Raw genomic sequence first — 25,646 nt, 5'->3', positions numbered from 1 at the left:
CAATAAACTGCGAGGGTTGGGCAATAAGAAACATCTCCTCGTACCGCTACAAATTTTTGCTTTCGCACACCTGTGGATCCTTCCGCAAAACCATGTTCTACTTTAACAGTTTTGACAGTATTTGAAGAATTTATTATCCACCAAATCTTACAATTTGCACTGTGCTCGTTCTACAGAATCATATTTTCTTTGAATTTCTTCAAGTTTTTTGGGGAATTTCCGTGCGAAGCTTTTTTTAGTAGACTGTGCGACAAATTTTTGGCGGGTAAAGACGATTCATAAAAACGGCACCTGCCGTGCAATTCCTAATTTTTATGTATCGAAACATACGCATTATGTGTGTAGCTGACAGTGTGGAGCATAAATTGGAGCTTTGGGCGCAGAGAAGCAGCAAAAGAGCTGCAATTTCCACGGCGGAACAGGCCGTGGTAAGAGTAAATTGTGTACATTGAGTAAATTGCGCAGGTGAAATTAATGTAATAATTTTCATTGTCGTGACGACGTGTGTATGTTTCAAGGCCGAACTCGTTTTCAAACAAACGGACATAGAAATGCTATCTCTTTGCCAGCCGCTTTCCGCGCGCGCGCGCGATCTCTAAAGCATCATCCAACCTGTACAGAAGAGATGTTGGAGTGGAGCGAGCACCGCGGGGAAGCGGTTGGGAGGGTTGATATACAATGTGGTGAGCACCATATAATTCCATCGGGCATCTTCCTCTTCCTGCATCACCATCATCATCCATCTCTCTGGGCGTATTAGAACATTTGCGGTCAAGTAAGAATCTAACGGTGCCTCAGTGGGATCCACAAACAGGCAATGGGGCTCGCGAGTGTGGTGCCAAAGAAACGGAACATTCCACATTTTCTTCTCCACAAATCCAACTCTCTTCTCTATAGCTACAGGTTTCTTTTCTTTTTTTTTCTGTTGTTCTTGCTCCTCTATCCCATTCCTTCGTCTTTTTCTCTAAATATTCTTCTTTCACCCATTAAAACAGAACATATACCATCCAACTTGTGGAGAAAGATTGAACCTGAATCCGCGCGCACCAATGGTGGCCTTTCCTGTTTAACCTATCTCCCGATGCACAAAACCGAAAAAAAAACTTGCTCACCCGCGAGACTCTCGCGATAAGCAAGATCTCTGTGCCAAAAGCTGCATAAGCCGGAGTTTAGATGCAATCCAACGATGCTGATTCCAAATGCAATTTATGCATTCCTGTAGACCTTCTTTTGAGCGCGCGGGGATATTCATTGCAAATCACCCGGGACTCGCTATGCTGCAGTTTAAATGAGCAAAATGCGCACATAGAACTGGGAAGCGAATTACCCTTCATATCACTTTTGTGAGGCATTTCCCGGGTCTTTATGTTGCAAATCGACATGTTTATGGCTACAGCGTCGTAGTATGCTGAATGCGGTAGCCGTAATTAGAAAATGTTTCGAAAATTGCAGAAAATGTCTCTGAAAATGACTGCAATGTAGCTTTGAATTAGCAATATAGTCAAGATGGGTACAGAGAAGCATTTAGAATGCATAAAGACCAACTCTAAATTATATTTTGATGAGAATTTTATGGTGTTGAGGAGTGCATTTAGTTGTTTGCAACTGTATAACCTAATATATAAAATTTAAGTTTTTAGCTTCATTGTGGCAGTTCTGAGCTTTTTCTTTACAATTTTCTAATTGTCCAATTAAGTAGTTATCTTCTGTAGGAGTTATTCATAGTTGATCCTAATTGCAGCCAGATATCATGGGATGTTTTAAAAATCTATTATTTAAACTAATATTTTTGGAGTAGAGATTTATGGAGATAACGAATATTGAATTAAGTCAACGGCCGCTACATTTGAATTATCAGCTTTTGATATTCTAAACGTTTGACATTTCATTTCTAACGATCGACATTTTTACGTTTATTCTGACGTTTAATCTGTCTTAAATTTTCTTATTCAACTATTAACGTTTATTTTTGACATTTGTAATTCATCACCAGTTTTCTAACGTTTATTTTGACGTTTAAAGATTATTTTCTAACGTATGAAATTTTTCTTTAAGATCTGACATTTCTAGTGTTTAAAAAATATCTAACTTTTTAAAATTCTTTTCTAACGTGCGATATATTTTTACAATCTATAAGACTATTTTTTTTATTTTTTGAGTTTTTTTTTATTGTTTGACATTTTGACATTTTTGGACGTTCGAAATCAATTTCAAGGGTTTGACATATCTTTTCATATCTTTTTTTGCGTGACGTTTATTCTAAACGTTTGACGGTTATTTGACGTTTGTTGGAAGTTTTTTTCCTGATAATATAGTATCCTGCAAATTACTCATTTAAGCTCAAAAAAGCCAATAAAATATTTCTGATAAATTCATCTTATGAGACAAGATGCGGCCCTTGAAGCATCCTAATTTCTTTGAATTAAAATTTTTATTTTCTAAGATCTTAAGATAAAGCCTCTTGACTTTAAATCTTTCATGAAATTAAAAAGAGTAAAGGCATTTTCCACTTTCTTTAAAATTCTTAATACTTCTTGAGAAATAATTAAATTTAAGTAGATTAGATTTAGATTTATTGAAAATTCTTGCCCTGAGGTACATCAATAAGTACACATATTGGACTATACATGATTTACTTATGACTAATAACAGCAAAAAAGTCGATTAAATTAATTAAATCTTAACAATGAACAGCCACAATATGTATCTCTCAAAACCTAAAATCCTCAAAAGAAGAAAACCTCAATTAATTTCTATTTTATTTCCTATCACATTAAAAAGAAAGAAAATTGCTGCCATTTCCACGCCACACAAAGCGCGATCTTAAACTGTACTAAGAATCAATAAAAAGCTTTGTTAGAAGGATGATTCGCGTTTATTCTTGAGTTGAAAGTTAACCCCAATTTCCTGCACAAAGCTCTCAGAGATGATTTTTGAAGAAAAAAAAATCTCCTGAAATGTTCTTTCAGTGCTATGTGCTATTTATTTTCTCCTCCAAAAGATGTTTCTCTTTCAATGCGGTTTTGAAGAGTTTTTTCTTTCGAGGGAGGCAAAGAGATGAGTCAAAGAATTAAGCGCTTGACCTAAATCCACGAGAGACAGATATTCTATTGAGTCCAAAGCATAGTGGGGTTCTTTATTCTCATTTAAGAATTTCATTATTCACTCTTACAAAATAAAATCTATACTACATTTTCTCTTTCATCGCATTTCTTTGGGTGTGAAGACACCTCCTCAATAGATTTCTTGTATTTGCCATTGTTGGGGAGTTCTACATATTGCCGAGCATTTTCTATGCCGCACATAAATATTATATATTCTCTTCCTTTGGAGAGATGGCATTTTGCTCTTGTGGTGTGGCTTTTAATGAGTCACAGCAACAAGATGAAGGTACAGTCGTGCTCTCGTGGTAGGACCGTCGTCAAAATGACTTCTCCGCGGTAAAACGGCTTCAGAATGAGGAATTTTGCCTTCGCAGTGGGACAATTAGTATCCTACCTTTCCAATAGTACTAATTGTCCCACTGCGAAGGCAAAATACTTCATTCTGAAGCCGTTTTACCGCGGAGAAGTCATTTTGACGACGGTCCTACCACGAGAGCACGACTGTATAGGAATGAAAGTAAAATTGCCAATTTATGTAAACTTCTCTCTCTCTCTCATAGCATAGGAAAATCCATTGTGGAGCAATTAAAGACCATGACGACCATTTTATCTGCCATCTCCCACAAGAGAGTATTGAGTTTAGAGTGAATAAGGGGGCCTAAAAAGGAAATTTCTTAAGAGAAGTGTGGATAATCCTTTTGGCATTGTTGCACGCGGGGCTAGTAGTTCTTTGTCGTGTGACCAAGAGCGCACCTTCAATCGTGATTGTGTATTATATGTGAAAGAAATTACGATGGCACTTGGTCATACATAGTGCGGGAGAGATGCCATGTGTGCCATACACACATAGCACAAACGACGGCAGGTAAATAGTGAGTGTTAGCACTGAACGAACATAACAGGTTCGATTGTAGGCGAGTGCTTTCCCTTAAAATTGCAAATTTCATTCAGCGATAAACGGCATAAATTGTAGTGAATTCACTCTTTGGTGGCTATGCCCGATGATGGTATATGCGCGAGAATAGAGTCGCTCTCGCATACCATATAGAATTCAAAGTGTTTTCTGATTTGAATTGTTTGCCCCATTCACATGCGAATAACTTTTCAAATTCAAGGAAGAATGATTGAAGGAAATGGCGATGAAGATAAAATAATTCCGTATCGTCACACTTGTGATGTGGCGATTAACAAGAACATGTGCATTCCATCCTATTTGAATCAATTGATGATAATTGATTGATTTAAACACTTCTTGGACGGGTGGAGATGTGTGAGGAAAATATTCCTCTTCAGCCTCTTCTGAATTCACTTTGTATTAACCTAAACACGCTTGTTTGTTCTGGAAGGAGCTATGGTATTGTAATCAATAGATTTTTTACATCAATTGCTGTGGGGCAGTCACAGAGGGCATTTGGGTTAATTATGCATCGAAAAAGAACGCTAAACGTAGGTAAAAACGTTATCAGACGTTAAGAAAAATATATATAAAATTTTTGAAAGGGAACATCAGGTGTTAGGAAAAAATGTCAAACGTTTGGAAAAATTAAAAATGTTTGGAAAAAGAACTTCAGAAATAATAAAAATGTTAAACTGTTGGAAAAAATTATCAAATCTATATAATAAAGAAAGGCCTGTTTGTTGGTAATCGTCGTTCCGACTTTTCTATACAAATCTACACCGTTTGTCCGATCGCGATGAAATTTGGTACAGAGACTCCTTATAACAGGCGGTTTCAGATGGCCGCATTCATTTTCCCCCCAAAGCCCCCCTTCAGGTAGCCCCCATAGAGATTTCATGCAGTTTTTGCAAATTTTTGAATTTGGCGCCTAAAGTTTTGTATGAAAATGATTTCTTCTCTTTGCAATTTTTTACTTTTGGGATCGATAAGTGGCCCAAATCTGCCTTTAAACCATCACAATTTATTTTCTCTCTAAAATTTGCGCGAAGCGCAACAAATCCCCGCGAAGCGGGGCGAGGTAAATTGGAGCGGAGCGACAATTTACCTCGTATATTATAAAAAGGAGTGTCACACGCTAAAGAAAACCATTTAGTGTTAGAGAAAATGTAAAATGTTTAAAAAGAAACGTCGAAACGGAAAAAAGGAACGATATACGTTAGAAAAATTGCCTAAACTAATTGTCAAAAGCAACTAATTCTACTATTTCTGCTAATTCTAATTCTCTGAACAGCTTGAATAATTTTAAGACCATATTTTAAGCCATTTCTCTCGACTTTTGATTATTTTGTTTCCATAATTTATTTCCTCCAAAAATTTAAAAAATCATATTCAAAGAAAAAAAAATTGTTGAAAATCCTAAAGACGTTTCTTAGATTTTCGGAAACAAAAAATTGTGAAAATGAATTTCATAATTCCTAGTCAAAAGGATCTAAAACTAAGAGTTTTCCTGAAATCCTTACTTTAAACAATATAAATTATTCTTTAAGCCATATTCAAGCATTCAGCCAAGTCTAAGACCCTCAATCCTTCTTCATGATGTTGTTGTTTTTCCTTTTGGGGATCTCTCACGAAAAAGTCTTGACCTTTTTTTCCCTCGCACGCCGGAGTCTTCTCTCATTCTCGAGCGGTGTGTGATTCATTGCGTGTTATAAGGCAAAACATCACTGAATTGTGACACGGAGAAAGGATTCCTCCACATTCTCCTTTTAAAAAAACATTTTCTCCACACACAATTTCGCCTCTTTAGCAGTGGGTTAAAGCCACGTTGGCTTATCAATCATCAGAAATTATGAAAGACATCCCATCAGAATTTTATTCACATCGGAAAGTTGCAGGAATTTTTTTCTGCTGTTGCTTTGGTGTCATTACCATCCCGACCGCTGCGTGCGCAACCAAGGTGATTGCAAGAGAGATGGTGTGGCTGAAGGTACCATAAGAAAAAAAATCGTGTGTTCCTTTTATCTTCTCCTTCACAGAGACCCCAAAAGAGCTAAAAATCATGACAGGTTATTTTACACAATTATTTGAGAGACTGCGGCACAATCCCGAAGAGAGTCAATGACTAAACATGACGAAGAGGAAATAACCACCCAGAGACGTGTTTTAAGAAGTTACCAAGTGCACATTGACCCACTTTGGCGAAGCCACCAAGAACACACACAACAAATAAAGAAGAGCCCCGAGCTGATTCGGATTTGTTGTCTCTTGATTTTTTTCTTCTTCTTCATCACTTCTTCCACAACTTCTCCTTGCCTCTTTTCACATTTCTCCCAGAAAAAAAAACATGCACAGAATTTATAAAAAAGCGCGGAGAAAGAAAAATTTTCATATCCCGAAACACCTCTCACCTCTTTTGTATATGAGAAAAACCTGAGGTGAATTTTGTTGTGTAATTCCATTCTTGTTTGTCGACGCGAACCCCCTTATCCAAAAAAAATGTATATGAGACTTGAAAATTACAATTTTAAATTTCAACAGAAGCTTCTCAGAATTCTCCCGCAGTCGCTTCACATGATCTTTTCGCAAGCACACGATATTCTTGCTCCACTTGTTCTACTAGTTGAGAATTTTTGGCGTTCTGCACATCCAGTGGGAAGGAACGCAATTTAGTTTGTTTGCAGATTAGAGATTTTCTAAGAAAATTAATAGAATTTATTTGTTTGTTCTTTTGTGAAAGGTTTCGTCTACCGCTGTTAATCAATATCAATTTTCCCAAGAAAAAAAAACAAAAAATATAGTTTTTTATGTTCATTTTAGTTAGTTTTTCAATTATTAATTATTAATTAATTATTAATTAATTAAATTCATTTTAATGAAATTAACTAATATTCGATTAAGAAAATCAGCTATATTCTTTAGAGCATCTTTAGATGCCTTATCGTTGTTTTATTTTTTTTAGTAGAAAAATGTTTGTAAATAAATTCCTTCTCTCTGTAACCACTGAAGAAAGCTCCGAACGGAGCCGAAAGCTCTGGAAAAGGGGAAAACGTGAGTTTTTCTGAGTGAGAATCCTGTTTTAACCGACGAAAAACCCGTAAAATTATTATTCTTTGGAAAATTACGCAAAAACTTGACAAAAATCATTGACGAAGCATTAGCTTGATGCGTAAAGTACTGAGTGATAAAAACACAATAGTGACGTCATTTTTTACATTTATGAAAAAATCTTAGACAGCTTTTCTCACCTGATTCTGTTTCATGGATGATTTATATACTCTTATACGATTCTCTACAAGATCACGTGTATTTCAATTGTCTCCTCGAATTAGGAGTTTTCTCATACAAAAATTAATAAACTCCTTTAATATTTTATTTTAAAAAAAGAACATCTTAAACAACAATTTTAATTTAATTACAAAACTTAAAAGCTTCTAAATTTATCTATAAGGAAAGTTAGAGAAGCTTCTATATCTTCAATTTTTGATCCATAATCTTTAATCTATACACCAAACAGTTCCACGAAAATTTATTAACTCTGATATAGCGAAAAAATTCCAAGGAATAAAACTCCTGGAATAGTGAGAAGTCAAAAAAATGGCATGTCTCTTGAACGCCTCTTGCATAAATTCACTTTGTACGACGATGGGTTGTTGAAAGCAAGAGGTATCGCCATACAAAAGAAACTAATACCGTACTTGCAACTTCACGTGCACTTTTTTTCCAAGCTGAGAATTATGAAGAAATTAGAATGAAAATTAACTCTGCAATTATTCATGGTGAAACATAATTTTCCGTTTTAATTCACCAACCATATTTTATTCACACCAACATTTTTTCCCTCATCCCATTTGAGTTTTTCCCCCGGGTTGTACATTATTGTTGCATGGATGCGGTGCAGAAAAAAAGCTAAATACACTTGGGAGAAAATTGGCCGCAGCCATACGTTAATTTTTATATAAAGAAGAGAAGAATAAGAATATGTTCTTAACAACGCGAGCACTTTGCGCAATATAAAGTATTTGTAACTGTAATTTTTGCGCTATTTAACCAATAATGGCAATAGGTAGCATAAGGTAATCTCACGTAAAAATATGCTCAAATCTATTGTGTTGTTGGGTAATCAGAGAATCCAGTTAGGTAAAAATTGATTTTTTGCCTAAATCACAAATTAAGATAAATGCCTCTGCGAAGCATATGCCGTGATATATGACGATGACTATTATTGCCAAAGAGAAGCTCATTTTCACCCAAGAATCTCTCTCTCTTTCTTCATCGTAGAGTTACCAAAGCTATGTGGTCAACTTTAGCAAAATAAAATGTACGGGTAAGCTGACCAAGCTTACGAGAGCTGTGTTTCTTTCAGTGTACCAATTTTGTGAGAGCAAACTAGAACGCGCAAAATCGGGAAAAGTTGAAAAGTCATCCCCCAAGAAATCTTTAAAATGCCATATCTCGGGAACGGCTCCATAGATTTTCGAGTTTGAGCTATCGTTGGAAAGGTCTTAACCTCAACTATAACATATTAAAATATGAAGTAAATCGATAATGGCATTTTCGAAATATTCGAGTTCGAAATTTTCGAAAATTTTGATTTTGACTTTAGCGCCTCTCGCGGTCATTTCTCGAACTTGCAATGTTCTAGACATTTGTAGGGCTTCACGAAACCTTTCATTTGCACTTGAGTTGATCAAAATCGGACTTGTAGAACACGAGATATGACATGCCAACTTTGGAAGGCTATATCTCGAGAACGGATCCATAGATTTTCTTCATTTTTGGCATGGAGCTAGATAATATGGTCAACTATAACATATCAAAAAATGAAGCAAATCGATAATGGCGTTTTCGAGATATTCATCGAAAACTCATCGAAAATTTTGTTTTTGATTTTTGGCCCCCTAGCGGTCACTTTTGAAACTTCGGATGTTCTAGAGAGTTATAGGGTTTGTTGAGAGCTTTCATTTGACCCCGGGTTGATCAAAATCGGTCAAGCCGTTTTCGAGTTATGGTCGATTTTCGATGAAAAATTGTGGCGGCTATATTGACTAAACGGCTTGACCGATTTTCGAATATGAGGTATCGTTGGAAAGCTCTTGATGGCCCCTACAACATATCAAAATTTCAGACCTCTAGCTATAATAGCGGCTGAGATATAGCGAAAACAAAATTTTGAGGTTATTCAAAATGGCGGACGGGGGGATGAGGGGGTGGATTTGACCTCATAATCGGATTTCTTCAGGTCGATATTTAAACTTTGCCGTTTACCGCAAGTCTCTATCTATTACCGTTCTCTTGCAATTTAAGTTTATAATCCGGAGGGCCGGACGGCCGGCCGGAAAAAATTTTTTTTGGCGCATACGTTTTTTGGAATGTGGGGACCCTAATTCGTGCTCATCCCAAGTTTGAGCCCGATCTGACGACTTTCGATTTTGCTCGGTACACAAAAGCTGTGTCTGAAAGAAACACAGCTAAAAGCTCATCTTGAACAAAGGTGAAAAAAGTAAGAAATATTCAAATTAACGAATACAGAAGAAATTTTGTCGGGTTCGCTGTTTTTTCCCCCAAGCGCATTGAAATCTTTCGTTCTCTGGGAAAATCCTCTGTGTGAGAATGAAAAATTGCTCGCAAAAAGGATGACTAGCAATTCCTATTATCTTTTGCACAAGAGAAAGAGTACTCTCCGGTGATAGAAATTTCACTTGAATTATCATTGTTTCGATAAATTAATTCTTCATAATTCGTTGTTGTTTTTTCGTACCGCCATCGTTCTCTTATACATTTCTAATACTATGTACATTGCTCGAGTGGCGGAAACACATGTGCGCAAGTTTAAATGAATATTGCTGGGTGCTTGAGAAGAGAAGTTAAAATGGTGTGGAAGTTCATCGAACCCATCCCAGGGAATGAACATTCTCATGCTTTGAAGCTTCTCTGGTCTAAAGAGAAAATTCTATATACACCAAGTATTTCTTCTATTCACCTCTCCTATAGCCCATAATATGCACACACCGATTGCGCTCTTTCTCTCTTTCACCATCGCATTCTAGAAGGGGTTACTCAGTAATTCTTTTAAAGTGTTCAAGAAGCTTTAGAATTTTTTCAATGGAAGAATTCTTCTTTGAAGTTCTTTAGTATTTTTTGGCCTATGTGGTCCAGGAAACGGTTCTTGATATTACTTTTATTAATCTCATTGTAGGGAAGTAAAAAAGGGCTATAGAGATACAAGTGTACGTAAGAGCCTTTTAGAGATAGGAGTGTTTTAATCTCCGAAATTCTTCAATATATTTTTTTCAGAAATGTGAAAATGAAGAAAAAAAATTTTAGAATTTTTCTGAAAAATAAAGATTCTAACTATCTTTTTTTTTATCTTTGGAAAGAACTAAGAAAATTCTAACTCATTAAACTAGAAATTAAATATTTCAGAGTAAAGGATTAAAGAAGTCCTTAAGATTGGCAATCTTTAAATTCAAGAAATTCTAGAATATTTTTTAAGGAATTAAAAAAAATCTTCAGATTTGAAAGCTCAGAATCTAGAAGTTAAGCTAGGAATCTAGGAAATTTATTAATTCAGCATAACATTCTGAGAATTCTGGGAATTTTATCACTAAATTCTTTAATAAATTCATTCCTTTTGTTAGCAGTGAAAGCAACACATATTCTTAAAGATTTTAGCTGTGTTTCTTTCAGACACAGCTTTTGTGTACCGAGCAAAATCGAAAGTCGTCAGATCGGGCTCAAACTTGGTATGAGCACGAATTAGGGTCCCCACATTCCAAAAAACGTATGCGCCAAAAATAAGTTTTTTTCCGGCCGGCCGTCCGTCCGGCCGTCCGGCCCTCCGGATTATAAACTTAAATTGCAAGAGAACGGTAATAGATAGAGACTTGCGGTAAACGGCAAAGTTTAAATATCGACCTGAAGAAATCCGATTATGATGTCAAATCCACCCCCCCACCCCCCCGTCCGCCATTTTGAATAACCTCAAAATTTTGTTTTCGCTATATCTCAGCCCCTATAATAGGTAGAGGTCTGAAATTTTGATATGTTGTAGGGGCCATCAAGAGCTTTCCAACGATACCTCATATTCGAAAATCGGTCAAGCCGTTTAGTCAATATGGCCGCCACAATTTTTCATCGAAAATCGACCATAACTCGAAAACGGCTTGACCGATTTTGATCAACCCGGGCTCAAATGAAAGCTCTCAACAAACCCTATAACTCTCTAGAACATCCGAAGTTTCAAAAGTGACCGCTAGGGGGCCAAAAATCAAAAACAAAATTTTCGATGAGTTTTCGATGAATATCTCGAAAACGACGTCATAAATTTTTTTCATTTTTTGATATGTTATAGCTGACCATATTATCTAGCTCCATGCCAAAAATGAAGAAAATCTATGGATCCGTTCTCGAGATATAGCCTTCCAAAGTTGGCATGTCATATCTCGGGTTCTACAAGTCCGATCTTGATCAACTCAAGCGCAAATGAAAGGTTTCATGAAGCACTACAAATGTCTAGAACATTGCAACTTCGAGAAATTACCACAAGAGGCGCTAAAATCAAAAACAAAGTTTTCGAAAATTTCGAACTCGAATTTTTCGAAAATGGTGACATAATTTTTTTTTCCATTTTTCGATATGTTATAGCTGACTTCAAGACCTTTCAAACAAAAAAAAAATTTATGAAAATCTATGGATCCGTTCTCGAGATATGGCCTTTTAAAGATTTCTTAGGGTATGACTTTTCAACTTTTCCCGACTTTGCGCGTTTTTTTTTAAACTAATTCGCGTTCTAGTTTGTTCTCACAAAATTGGTACACTGAAAGAAACACAGCTCTCGTAAGCTTGGTCAGCTTACCAGTACATTTTATTACAGATCTGCCAAGAATTTCATTTTTGAAAGTTTTAAAAGTCAACAGTTCTAAACCGACGTTCTTGAAATTTAACTTAAGAACTTAACTTTATCTTATTCTGTGACTTTTACGAAAATTTAAAATCTATGATATTTTTTGCACTCAAAGTTAAAAAAAAACATTTGTTAAATGTGCTAAATTTGGACAAATCTGAGTCTCAATCACATCTTTTTTTCTTACTTCTCAGCCCCCTTGAGGTTAATCCATCTTTTCTCCACACAGGCACCATGAAATCCAAGAATTGCCTTACATTGTACAGGCCCAATGATTGACTGAATTTAATTCTAAATGTTTTATTTTTTTTAATTTCGTTTAATTGCATTTTATCGTGGAGCACGAAAAAAAAGGAAGAAAAATTGGCAATGTACAAGACAATAACAGATGAGATTTTCATGTATGTTCACATGCAGCATCAAGGTTATTTTTCGGAAGATAAATTGACGTACATTGAGAATGACACACTGTTTGCAATTTAACACGAAAGTAATTTACAATTAAAGTGCAGCTATTAATTTCACTCGCACCAGATTGTGTCCCAAATTTTCCTTTTTATCCCCCGCCTTTGGTATTTGTTTTGCTTCTTCGTGCACATCAAGAATCTGCGCGTAAAGTAATTTAAACTTGCTTATCAAGTTTTGAGCTTCCTTTCGCGAAAGAATCTCACAAAATTGCAGTTGCTCTACATGTAAGAATTTTTCACCTTTTCCCCGCCGTCATCATTAAAATTTATCACTTTTAATTATTTCCTTCATATATGGTGGCATTCTTCATAACAAAACTTCACAAAAAAACCAACATAAGCTCATCATCAACGGCTAAAGTTGATATATATTTTCACATCGTTTGCAAATATAAAATGAATCGCCAATAAAAATGGAAACAAGTTCTCTTCGCAATCTCTTTTGGAGTAATAAAATTATTTATTTTGAAATATTATCACAGGAGGTTCCACGTGGACTATGCGAAAAAATCACATTAAAATCTTATTGAGCTTTAAAAGAAATCAACAGAAAGAGAGAACTTTAAGAAGTAGGAGGTTGATAATTGTGGTGTTTCTGGTGCTGATTTTTCTGCGATCTTGTGATCTCTGCGATCCATTATTCCAATTAAATATTCTTAGTGAAGTTAAGATAATTAAATATAAAGATGAGGACGCCTGGTACAATCTCAACAAACTTATTTTATCTCAAACATAACTTTATGTAAATGGAGGCGCCTGGTGCTTACTTGGCGCCTCCACTGTGAATCAAAAAGAAATAAAATTTAACTTCCTTTTCGCCTCAAGATCACAAAATTTTGCGTTCTACGTTTACCCAGCCATTCATCTACCCTCTGATGCTTTTACACATAATATATGAATACAATTATAAAGCCCCACATTGGGGGCATTGGGATAAAATTCAAATCCCGTCACTCTGGCGTAGAAGAATATATTCTTGTGCGTGTTGTATTTTGTGGAATCATCGCAATTTAAATGCGAATTTCAAGAGCAATAAAAGCGCGCATTGAATTGAGCAATCAAAACGATGAAGATCGTAAAAAATATTTCCACAAGTTCTTTTTGCAATAAAAATAAAACTTTTTTCCGTGTGGTGACAGGAGATTGTCAAAAAAAAAATTGGGGAGAAGAGGCAAAAAAATTAAGTCCAGAGAAAGGATTCAGTGCGAAGAACAAAAAAGGACAAAGAAAGAAGTTTTGATTTAATTTTCATGTCGTGCAAATAATTGCATAAAATTCATTAATTCCTCAAGTGAGAGGTAGTAATGCGTTATCACATGCCGTAAAAATTAAGAAAACGACCAAAACACGTGAAGAAATTATCACGATGGAGATGCTCATGGAGATATTCGAGTTGTGAAAGCACACAATAATTAAATATTCTCATTCTCAGTTGATATTCTCATTTCATCTTTATAAATTCACTCCAAATTGCTACGTTCTTTGCAATGAAGAAAAGGTGCCACTAATGGGGAGATTTTGGAGATAAGATTAAATTAAACAGCCATAAATGGTGCTCATAAGCAGTGATAATTTTTGCTAAAGACACCTCATGGCCTTTAAGGAATAAGAATCTTCAATTTGAAAAGATAAATACATGTTGCACGAATATTTTTTATTTAATAACACTGATCGACAAAATTTATGATTTTAACCATTACCATCTTTACCATTTTTACCATCTTTAGTATTCTCCTATAAATAATTATTTTTAAAAAATAGTTTTTGTGTATTGAAAAAAAAAGAAGAAATAAAACTTCTTATTTTTACGCGATAAAATAACGTAAACAAAATACACAAATTTTACTTTTGCGTAAGAAACATAACCTAATATTTTGATTCTGGTTTTTTATTAACTCTATTTTATCCTTAAAAGACATCGTATTTTCTTATGCTCCAAATCAATCTTCTAAACGTTAAGTAATATTTAATTTACGTTATTTAAGAATTAAAGAACAAGAATTTAGGTACGTCAATGACTTAAAATTACGGAAAGTAAAAGAGTCTGAATAGTAAATTACTTACACTTACGCAATAAATATAACCTCAAATAATGTTTTTAACAGATTAGAACCCTTTACGTCTATTCCTATCTTACAGACAGCACAGTCCATTACGTTTTTTGTAACATAAAAATAAAAGTTAAGGAAAAATTTGAATCTAACGGTTTCGCCAATTTCGCCCAATTCGCCACCAAATACGCCTGTATTTAGGCAAAATAATTTTAAAGCTTTTCAAACTTCTAGTCACATTGTGGTATACATTTAGGAGTCACATCTTAGAGATGCTTTTAAGAGTTTCCACTTATCCAATCCACCCAGCCGTTCCCATCGCTGACACCAATGTGGTGGCGAATGAGAACGTTTTTTTGACATGCGTCAAACTTTTCACCTTGCACCGAGTGCCTTCGCCCGCGAGTACCTCACACATCGTCAGTCGTGAATGGATTGCCAGTGTGGTGGGTACGTTTTGTCTTGTTGCTCTATGTGAAATCTGTGACTTTTTTACAAAAAAGTGCTCAAAACCCACCCTAAATCATACGTTAGAACATTTAAATTGCCAAAAAGTGCTCAATTGACAATTTAAGTGATGTTTTGGGGGCGAAAATGATGGAAAATGTGTGAAAAAATGCAAAGAAATTGAGCGGAATTGGACTTCTTGTAGATCCCACCACACACACAGCGGCACAAAAGAAGTACACGAATCCCATTCAACTTTACCATTTTTCTTTGAAAGCCACTAATACTGTGAAAATATTTTAATATCCGTGTTCTCATACATCATAAACAAGGTGTGGAGTTTTTCTTATAAAATTTAACCGCGCCAAGAGAAATACCATCGCCCTCGTGTGCGTGTGTTAGTACGCAAAGTGAAATCTTTGACTTTTGTGCGCTCAAAAAGTCTTTTACTCTTTTTTTTCACCTTCCTTCACTTTAATTTTTCTCTGTGCAATTCAACGATTTTTTTTTGTTCATTAAATAAAACTCTTGGTGTCTCACTTTTTGTGCAGGTTAACCACCAAAATCGTGTTGTTAAGTGTTTTCTTTTAATTTGCAATTATTCTTGTGTTTTTTGTGCACTAAAAGCGCGCACTGAGCGTTGCTGAAATTTTTTACCTTAAAAAAGTGTGTGATAAAAATTAAGGAGGAATGTAGCGTCCTTCACGCAGATGCTAATTGTTTTGCTGACCAGTGTGGTTTTGGAAGAGCGCGCTAAAATAAAAGTTGGGAGGGAAGTAAGAAGAAAAATAATAAAAAAGAGAAGCTAAACTCAACGAGAAATGGAAATTGAGTCTGTGAATCTCTCACCACGCCATCATCTTCAAGTTCATCTGGTTTCTATCTGAGTTTCTTCGGTTTGTGGGGGTATCAACGAAACGAGCCTTCCGCGTGGAAAATAATCTTCCGATTCTTTTTCCACTTCTTCCCCACGCCAAACCACAGGAAACACCCATCACTGCAAATTTTCCGTGTAGGGGATTTCGGGGGTGTTTAACGGTGTGTGATTTAGTGCAAGAGTGGTTTGTGCTCCTTTTTATTCGCCGGCAAAAGGCAGAGAATTTCCCAAGAGGAAGCACTTTTCATCAGGAAAGGCTTTGAAACCTTCGCGTGTCTCAAGATGCTTCGGAAATTGCAGATTTATCTCTTCTACACAACATTTATTCTACTTGGACCAATAGCTAAGGTATTACATGCAACTAAACACTGATATTTATTTTTTTGTAAAAAAAAAACGTAGTGAAATTGATCTTGTATAAATCTCGCCAATAAGAATGTTATAAGAAAAAATTATACTCTGTTCAAATTTGACTTGCATTGAAGCTCTACCTTATTTAGTTAGCGTTAACCAATTAGAACGCACTGTTGAATTAGTCAACCAATCAGAGCTCAGTTCTAGAACGCAAATTCTTCTTCTTTTTTTTTCATTTAAACTTCATTTCAAATTAGTTTATAGTTTAATTCCAATTACGATCTTTTTTTATAAATAGGGTTTTAGTTGTTTAATTTGTTTAGAATCCTAACTGCTCAAAATTTAAATAAGTAAAGCTTAAACGCCTTTACGAACTTAGTTTTCTGAGAATGTAAAACGTAACTTTATCAACAGCTCTTTTTTTTTTAAATTAAAACACTGAAGAAGATTCTATCAAAATCAAAACGTCGTTGGAAAACTAAACAAAAAAAAGACAAATACTGATTTATTGTGAAGGATTAGTTTATGAAGGAGTTTTCTTTCTAAGCTAGATTTATGTAAGTTTTCCCAAGCTAGGCATTATTTTTAATTTAACAAACTTAATTTATTAACATCAAAAACCCAACATTAGCCTCAGAGCTTTCAATGCATTAGACTACTCTAAGTAGGATTAAAAGCCTTGTCCGACAAATCTTAAGCCCGACCTAAAAAATTAATAAATGGGTTAATAAAAATTAAATACGGATTAAACCAAACTCTATAGTATATTCTACCAATAATCATACAAACATAAAATCTGGCATTAACACTTAAACTCAGCCCAAAAACTAGAGTTTTAAGAAGAGAGAGAATTAAGAAAAGATTTGAGTCGGATTTAATAATGAATTTCCCTTTATGACAGTAAGAAAATAATCTGAACTGGAAGCCAAATGTTCCATTTGTGCTTCGATGTTGAAGATACAGAAGTTTTCATGCCAAAAACAAATTTCTTGGACGAAAATCAAAAACAGACAACCTACAATTACACCCCATCCCTCCCCCCCAAACACAAAAGCCTGGAACGCATATGTTTTTCTCAATTTTAAACGGAAAATTTGGAATTTGGAGCATTCTTGCTGCTGTTTACAAGAAGAATTCTCCAATGAAATTGCACAATGGAAATTCCACCCATAAAAAGTACGTTATTATAGAGAGGTTTGCGCGCATGAAGAAAAATCGCACTCAATTTCCGTAATTGGTGTTCATTTATCTAAACAAACAACGTGATTTAGGAGCTGTAGCTGGTGGTGCTTCAAATTTTAAATTAAATAAAAGATTGAATTAGAAGATAATGCGATACACATAATACCAAAAAGGGGATGGTTTGGTACATTATTTTGGGATATGGTGTGGTTGGGAAAATGCGGTGGTGTATGTCGATGGTGAAAATTTACGTCTCTTCAAACATTGTTGAGAGAAATCGATAATTTTCTCCATTTTAAAGCCAATTTCGCATTGAACTGACAAGAACACAAGAAAAATCAGACTAAATGGCATTTTCGTGCTTCCGGAGTCCATCTCCTCTTTGTTGTACGATATACATACATACATAATACATATCTATGTATGTTATGTAGGTAGGTATTGAAAAGAAACGAAGGGGAAAATTTTAAAGTAAAAGATCTTTTCTTTTTGACATCTTTTAGTTGCAAAGAGCACAAAAGATGATTTCCATTTGAATAAGTTATTTGTTCGGTTGATTTTCCGAGATATCCTTGTTCTGTCGTCCGTCTGTTGGGAACCAAGACAAGGGCAAGGATGTCTCTTCCGTAGAAGGTACATAAAGTATAATACCTCCGGGGTGTTTTATTTGGAATTTTGTTTATGTTGGTTGAGTCTATCTTTGTATTATTTATTCACGTGGGAGGGTCATAGCATAAGATGACAGTCACAGGGATTAAGGGATATCCCTGAGGGTTGGTCAAAATGGTATAATATGTATTCATTCGGGTAGAAAAATTCGTAGAATTTCCCATTTTGGACGAATATTTGGGAATTTATGAGAGAGAGAGGGGTTGCAAAAAAACATTAAATTGAGTCTCTTCTAGACACTTAATAATGTAATTTTATCGCAAAAACTAATTAATTTCTTCAATTTGAGCCTCATTGTGAGCATTGTGGTTAAACACCGAGACACCTTGATTTCTCACCTCCACACAATAAAACGTCTTTAATTTATTTTCGCCTATTTCAAGCCAAAAATATCTCCACACTCAACAAAAAAAATTGTTCCATTTTGTGATCTATTTGAAATTGAAATTATTTTGAGTGGGATTTATGTGTTTCTCGTGAAGGCTCCATGCGAAAGTGTTTTTGTTATAACTTCTCCTTTTATCATTAAAACTTTTAGGAGTTTTGGTGTTTTTTTTTCGCACATTTAATACAGAAAGTTTATCCACATGCAGAGGGAATTATTTATGATTTACCCCATGAGAGAAACTTCCTCTTTCTCTCCCACCCCCCCAAAAAATTGCATTTTCACTTTCATTTGGAATCCCATGGAGATGAATTTATTTTAAACGGCAGACTGATTTTCAGATGTTTCGCGGGGATAGCGCGCGCGTCCCATTCTAAAATATGCCGCGCACTAATGAGTCGATTAACACAGAAAGCAAAAATGTTTATGTTTTGTAATGGAGATTCCAGAGCAGAACCAAGTGGTATTCAAACAACAAATTGCATAACAAAACGGAAGTTCTTGAACGATTAAAATGAATAGTTTCATTGCTAATTAATTTACACTGTTGTTTCACATTAGGTGCATGCTTGTTCTACTTCTGTTTCGCTTAACGCACGTATTAGTTTCTTCCAGAGAGATCAAGAATTATGAGTTATTTAAATCTCTTTAAACTGTGCTAATTTTAAGCAAAAAAGAAATATTAGAAGAACAGGAAAAGTTTTTAAATTTATTCAAACAGCATTCTCACCCTAAATATGAAAATTCGCAGAGAATATAAAATTTATTCAAGCTTGAGACTAAACGCATATTTCTTCCAATAAAACCCCATAACATGGAACTTTTGGAATGTAATCAAATGAATCCTTCCGTCGAATAGCCCAATAAATATCTCGCTCCTACACCCGGAATATTCAATATGAATCACATCTGAACCACAAACTCTCTTGAATTCCCAGAATACTTTAGTCGGGAATTCATTAAAAAATCATCTTGTGGAATGCGTTTAAAATGCCTTTGACTTCCCTTCTGACACGCACACTTGCACTATATACAAAAGGCAAGAAAAAAGAACCCAAAAGGCATGCAATTTTCTTTTACGATTTGCTGATGATTCAATTAGAATTATGCGCGTAAAGCGAGTGATTGGAGTATATTATTGAATTGAGAATTAATGATGCGATAAAGAGCTAAAGGAATTTTCAATTCTGAACGCAATTGTGTGTGAAAATGAAGAAAATTATTTCAATTTCCATTTGAGAATCTTTACATGTCAGAAACAGATAAATTAATTAGCTGTGAAGGACTTTTAATCCTTTTTATTTTCCAAGATCCTCCTCTGTGTCGAGTTTATTTAATTACGGAGTCAATAAACTCCTTCTAATTGACATAAAATGTGCATTTTCATGCTGGAGGTTTTGAACGAGATGAGTGATTTACAATAAACTATAATTAAATTACTTTGGAACCGAGAGAGAGGCGCCTCGGGTAGAGTAGATAAAATCCATTATATAGGATGAGAAGCAAGTAGATATTTATAAATATATACGTAAATATATAACACAGTCCTGATTTATTGATTCCAGAGCGACATAAATCACATCACACAGATCTACCTTCATTAGCAACACTCTGAGGAATGTTATAACCATCGGAGAGAGAAAGAAAAAGTGTGGAATTTAGATGGATTCCCTCACAGAGCATTAGTCTATGTGCAAAATTAACATTATATATCTTAAGAATTATGTTGACATTTAAGGTATTCAGACACTGCATTGCATTACGAAAAAAATACCTTTCAACCTTCTAACGAGTTTATTGAGCTAAATTATTATGAAATTGTTGCATAAATTAGTGAAATTTATTAGAAAAATTTTCCAAGAATAACTTTTTAGCGCTTTCTCTCCTTTCTCCTTACAATTTTTTCTCTCACAAGAATGTCTCTTTGGTTAAATTTATGATAAAATTAACTAAGAGAAGCACAAGATATAAGCACTCTCATGCTGTGAAATGAGTACACAACCAAATTGATGAGCTTCTCATCGTAATCATGATAGTGAGAGTATAAGAGATTTGTGTATGAAAGTATATTCGTCCTAATAACTTCACAACACACCATCCCCTTCAGCGAAAAGTGAATTTTCATTTGCGAAAATGTGTGAAAATGTGCTGAAGAATTAAACAAATGAGATCTCCCATTTACATTGACAAAAAAACCTCAAATACATGCAAAATGAAGAAGTTGGTAAATTGTATGACAATCTATTTTTATTGTATTAAATTTAAATTTATTATTTGGCCACATGGGTTGTAAAGTTTTTCCACGGCAGCATTTTCTTTTTGTCACTTTCCAACTGAATTTACTACGCGTACCCATACAGACAATGAGTTTCGCGTGTTTTTGCACCATTTCAATAACATATCGCCACTGAAATCATCATCAATTTCATTAGTTTTTTTTTAGATAGTGACGTTTTAATTGAAATTATATTATTCAATTGCTATATAAGTATTTTTCGCTGCTTTGCTTTTTATCGTGACCCAACTCTCACTTTTTTGCTCAATCACTTTTTAGAATTGCTTTAACTTCGTCGTGAGTTTTAATCACAAAACCGACATGAGAGAGAAATCAATTTGATGAGGGGAAAAAAGCGGACATAGAATGATAATAAAAAAAATGTTGCTATTTCCCAAGTAATCAATTTAGCATGTGTCCAGAAAGATCAAATGGAAAAGTGGCAAAAAAGACGAATTAACTGCGATGGATATTTTTGTGACATTTCATGAAAACAAGACATTGATGACTTGAAATCATCTGCGGGATTGTTGTGAAAAATTCCCATATAAATGCGTTTTTGTCAACATTTTTTCCGAAGAGGATTTCCCGTCACATGTTTCCACTAGATCATTCATTATGTAAGTCCCCGGAAAATACTAAACAGTTGGTCTGGAAGTTTTTTATTTTTATTTTTCATTCTGTCTAAAAAACATTCCATTGAGGCATCAGACTTATGATAAATGATGGAGGCTGATAATTGGAGAATTTTCATGTGGCTTCAAAATTCCCATTAAAATTCTCAATAGATGTCTCTCATTTATGTACATACAAAAAGTTTTTAGTTAATATAGATAGCGCCAATGCGCTAGGAAAGCATTGGAAAATATTAGTTTAATGTTTAAGTTTTGATGGGTAAGAGAGATTAATTAAGACGGAGAAAATTAAACAAAAGACTTTCAGAACTTTAATCCCATTCCCCCGAAATTTCGCATAGAATAACAGAGACATCTGTTAGGAAAGTTTTCGCAAGTTATGAGACAGGCCAAAAGTTCTCGCCTAATAATGATAAATGCAACACAAAGACGCATTGAAAATTATTCTAAATACACGAAGAATTCTCTAAAATTTGTTCTTCAACTCGTCGTCGACATATTGTCTCAGGAAGTAATTTAATTTTAATACCACACATAATACAAGGGAATACAAAATGACAATTTCATTATCATTTCAAACACACCACACATGAACTATGTACAATGATTATATACATCACACTGTGATATTTTACTGCATGTTTTACCACTATATACCACACCAATGTTAATCATTGTACCTCAATTTCCGATATGATGAAAATTATTTTCAAATATTTCCATCAGCACGAGTATAAAGCAATAAAAATCACTTTCTACCACATAAAATACCCACACTGTGTATAGATAAAAAGTTGCGCATTTTGTGGTGCTAAAAAGTGCATAAATATCGCATTTTTCCTGTGATAAAGTTCACTCAAATGGAAATGTTTGTCTTTTAAATCAAAAAATAATAATTTTTCCCTTCAATTATAAATTTTGTAGACACTCTATAAGTGGAATTTACTAAATTATGATGAGATTGTGGAATGAGATTTAGCGTGTAAGTGAAGAGTACTTGAGGGTGCGATAAGAGCAATAAAATGTGCTAAACCCGCAGACAGTATTGATTAGTCAAATTATATCTGTCTGACGCGTTTTGGGGTAGAGGAGATAATTCACTTAATGACTCAATATTTGTCGTGCTTTTGCCTATCATGCTCACAGAGCTGGTAATTGAATTTAGCGTATAGTAAATTCAGTCAGAGGTCGGTGTCTGAGGGTATTCTTATCAGGAGAAATCTGTTCTAATTTTAGAGAAATAATTATATATGTAGTAATTCTATTTATAAATCCAGAACAAAGTTCACGTACTTATGGTAAAGTTTTATAGATAAGAGATGATTTATTTTGATATAGAATTACATATGTATGTATTATCGCATAAAGGGATGAATAGAACCAAAGAGGGATGAATTAGAATCAATATTAATTAAAATACTGAAATATCTGCTTTAGATTTTCAAAAAATAAAATGTTTCTTCCTTCTAATGCTGCTAAACAACACTTTTTTCTTGAGCATTTGATGACCTTTTACTAAATTTGGTTACATTCCGGGTACTAAGCCCTTGTGTTCTGCATAAGACTCTTTATGCTTGTTGTCTTTAGTATTTAGTGTAAATTTTGTCTTTAACTAAAAGGTCCAAAGAGCAAGTCAATCATAACGCGTCCAGTTATTAGAGTTGGTATACCACAACGCGGATGGGTCAGTCTATGCATTGTAATTTAATTTGTGAGTAGTATTAGTAGGCAAAGTCTATTTTTTGTAAAATTTAGCAATTTGACGGATTAAAATGCTTATATCTTAAGCTCTATTAGACCTACAGAAATTTCTTGACTAGTTATGGAAAGCTATTGAAATAAGCTATAATCTGATGTATATTTCGATATATTTCAAGGTCACCTCCAGAACACAAAATGGTTGTCTTTCGTTTTATAAAAACAGTTTTTAGCATTTTTTGTCTTGAAGGAATGGTTTTAGAGGTTTCTGATGTTCCAGAAAGTTGTAGAGAATTGCAAAACCTTTAATTTGATACCAAATTGAGCAAAATCGGACAGACCGTTCAAGAGATATGGCTCTTAGAACTTTTCAAATTCAAGAAATTTTCAAATGGCTATATCTTCTAAACGGCGACATAGATTTTCTTCATTTTCGGACTGGTGATAGATATTGAGTCAGGCTACAACATATCAAAATTTAAAGGAAATCTATAACAGATGTTCGGAGATATTGCCTCTTAAAGTTAGTCAATTTTTGTTTTTGATTTTAGCGCCTCTTGCGGATGTTTTTGAAACTTGAAATGTTCTAGACAGTTGTAGGGCTTTTCAATACCTTTCATTTGATACCAAGATGGTCAAAATCGGTCAAGCCGTTCTCGAGTTATATCGAAAAAACACTTTTTGCTTTAGGCCGCCATATTTGCTAAACGGCTTGACCGATTTTCAAGTATGAGTTATCGATGAAAACGTCTCACTGAGCTCTACAACATACTAAAATTTCAGACCTCTAGCTATAAGGGAAGTGGTTCACGGTGTTTCAAAATGGCGGACGGCGGCCATCTTGGATTTTAAAAATGCGAAAAAATGAAATTTTACACCCACATTTCTATATAAAACTTGAAACCGGAAGTCTCTATCTGTTACCGTTCTCGAATTATAAGGCAAAGTGTGGACGACCGGCAGGCCGGCCGGATCAAAAATTTTCCACCACCATTTTCGTAATGTGGGATGTCTAAAACGTGCTTATACGAAGTTTGAGCCCGATCTGAGGAGGTCGGGTTTTCCGATGATTACAATACTTGGTATGCCACGATTGTGGTATACCAACTAATTTAAGACCTTTTTAAAGCCACAAAAAATATTTTTTCCTCTTGAAAGTCCTTCTAAATCAAAAACAATTCCTTAAATTCTTGAAAAATTAAAGACAGAATTTGCGCTACTTAAACACCGTACAGAAAAGAACCATTATTCCAAAAAATATTCTTCTGCGGGATATCGGTGTAAAATGAAACCATGGAGAGAGATTTCCTTCAAATTCAATTGACGACCAAAATTGACTCAATATGAATAAACATCAAATCTCTTAAACATGCAAAATCAATTCTCCGCCACATGTTTGGCTTAAGAGGCAGCAATGAAGCAAACGTCACAAGGGGGTGCTAACAACAATGGTAACCCAACTAATTATTCCTACGAAAATTAGTCTTTAGCGATATATAGCTTGTCTGTGGTTTTTCTCGTCTATATAGTCAATTTTAATGAATATTCCACAGCTTGAGAAAATTAACAGAAGGGGATTTTTTGAAAGTCACACTACGCTCTGTATTTTCAGGGATTTGTAGACGATGTGATGTTCTACGCCCCTTGTATAAGAAGTTGTGTAAATAAATTTGAATGCTTTTGTGGCAAAGTGTGGAAATTTTGGGTACCTACCTACACCTCGATGAATCATTTTACTCTGAATGAAAAAAAAACTCTACCTCAAAGGTCGTTCAATAAACAATTTTTGCCGGTGGGCAGTGGCTTTTGCTTTGATTCTCTGGCACTTTTTTATCAGTGAGCGACATTCCTCTAGCCTTTAATGCAAATTTCGGGTTGGTTGAATAATATCCCTTGATTAAACACACACACGGTGGCTTTATGCATAGTTTTTTGCACGACCCTCTCAACAAATATTTCGAGTTAAACACTCTACATATGCTCACGTGCCATACTTTGCATGGAATGAGATCCTTATCTTGGATCATGTTCCAAACACTCGTGCTGATTTGGAGAAATTGAAATTGTTTGTGAAACTGAATAACAAACGATATGAGGACATTTTATTGCATTTATCACATAATGTCACTGTGTGAAAAGGGTTGTGCCTTCAGACACGATTATAAGGGGGTTGTTTTTGCAAGAAGGGTACTGTAGAAGGAGCATTAAGACAAGTCGTTATGAGTGACATTATTCTTTTGTCTGATTACACCATGCGACACAATTTATTTACTAAGCTTTAGGTATTTTTGGTAAAAAATTTTTTGGAAGTCAATTTTATGAGATTTCTGTAATCGATTTTGTCTTTATTTAGGATTTTGATAGCTGATTCTAGGCAAATCTAGCCTCAAACCTCGATTTTACACTATCAAGTGGACAGGTTCGATTTTAGCATGTGCTTTGCTCACCCCTTTGGCCTTCAATTTCATAACAATTACTTCCCTTAAATCCTTACAAATCCTCTTCCAGGAATCCTAGGAATAATTAATAGATGAAAGTTGTATGAAAACGTCCGTGTCAAGTAATCTGGGAACCTATAAGCAATACTCTATCCTGATTTTACACCAAAGAGCGTTATTCACAATACATACAGTAAGTCCCCCGCATGTAACCAAAATTTGTTTTTAAATTATTGTAGGGGATCATTAAAGGTTCAAAATAA

The 25,646-nt window shown here is 34.7% G+C and overlaps 4 protein-coding genes across 11 annotated transcripts in view; 3 read left to right on the top strand and 1 right to left on the bottom strand.

Annotated features, from left to right (window-relative positions):
* The window catches only part of LOC129791241 (fatty acid synthase-like), a 1,176,504-nt gene that overhangs the window by 333,775 nt on the left and 817,083 nt on the right, over positions 1-25,646 (top strand). The window lies entirely within an intron of this gene.
* The window catches only part of LOC129789856 (glutamine-dependent NAD(+) synthetase), a 932,624-nt gene that overhangs the window by 89,895 nt on the left and 817,083 nt on the right, over positions 1-25,646 (top strand). The window lies entirely within an intron of this gene.
* Positions 1-25,646, bottom strand: part of LOC129789960 (pupal cuticle protein) — a 1,201,887-nt gene that overhangs the window by 396,470 nt on the left and 779,771 nt on the right. The gene's annotated exons all lie outside the window — the stretch shown is intronic.
* The window catches only part of LOC129789827 (tyrosine-protein phosphatase 10D-like), a 47,997-nt gene continuing 37,196 nt past the window's right edge, over positions 14,846-25,646 (top strand). For 5 of the 7 annotated variants that reach the window (XR_008750508.1, XR_008750509.1, XM_055826872.1 and 2 more), the window contains exon 1: positions 14,852-16,095. Coding sequence is in view for 4 of the 7 variants with exons in the window: in XM_055826872.1 (XP_055682847.1) it covers positions 16,030-16,095 (66 nt within the window). In the remaining 3 variants the exon portion in view is untranslated. Of the gene's footprint in view, positions 16,096-25,646 lie in introns of all 7 variants that reach the window. The other 2 variants (XR_008750507.1, XM_055826873.1) reach the window with 1 other exon arrangement.

The sequence above is a fragment of the Lutzomyia longipalpis genome, chromosome 2, assembly GCF_024334085.1.
Source record: "Lutzomyia longipalpis isolate SR_M1_2022 chromosome 2, ASM2433408v1".
NCBI classification, from domain to species: domain Eukaryota; kingdom Metazoa; phylum Arthropoda; class Insecta; order Diptera; family Psychodidae; genus Lutzomyia; species Lutzomyia longipalpis.
This window is presented reverse-complemented; position numbering and strand designations above follow the sequence as displayed.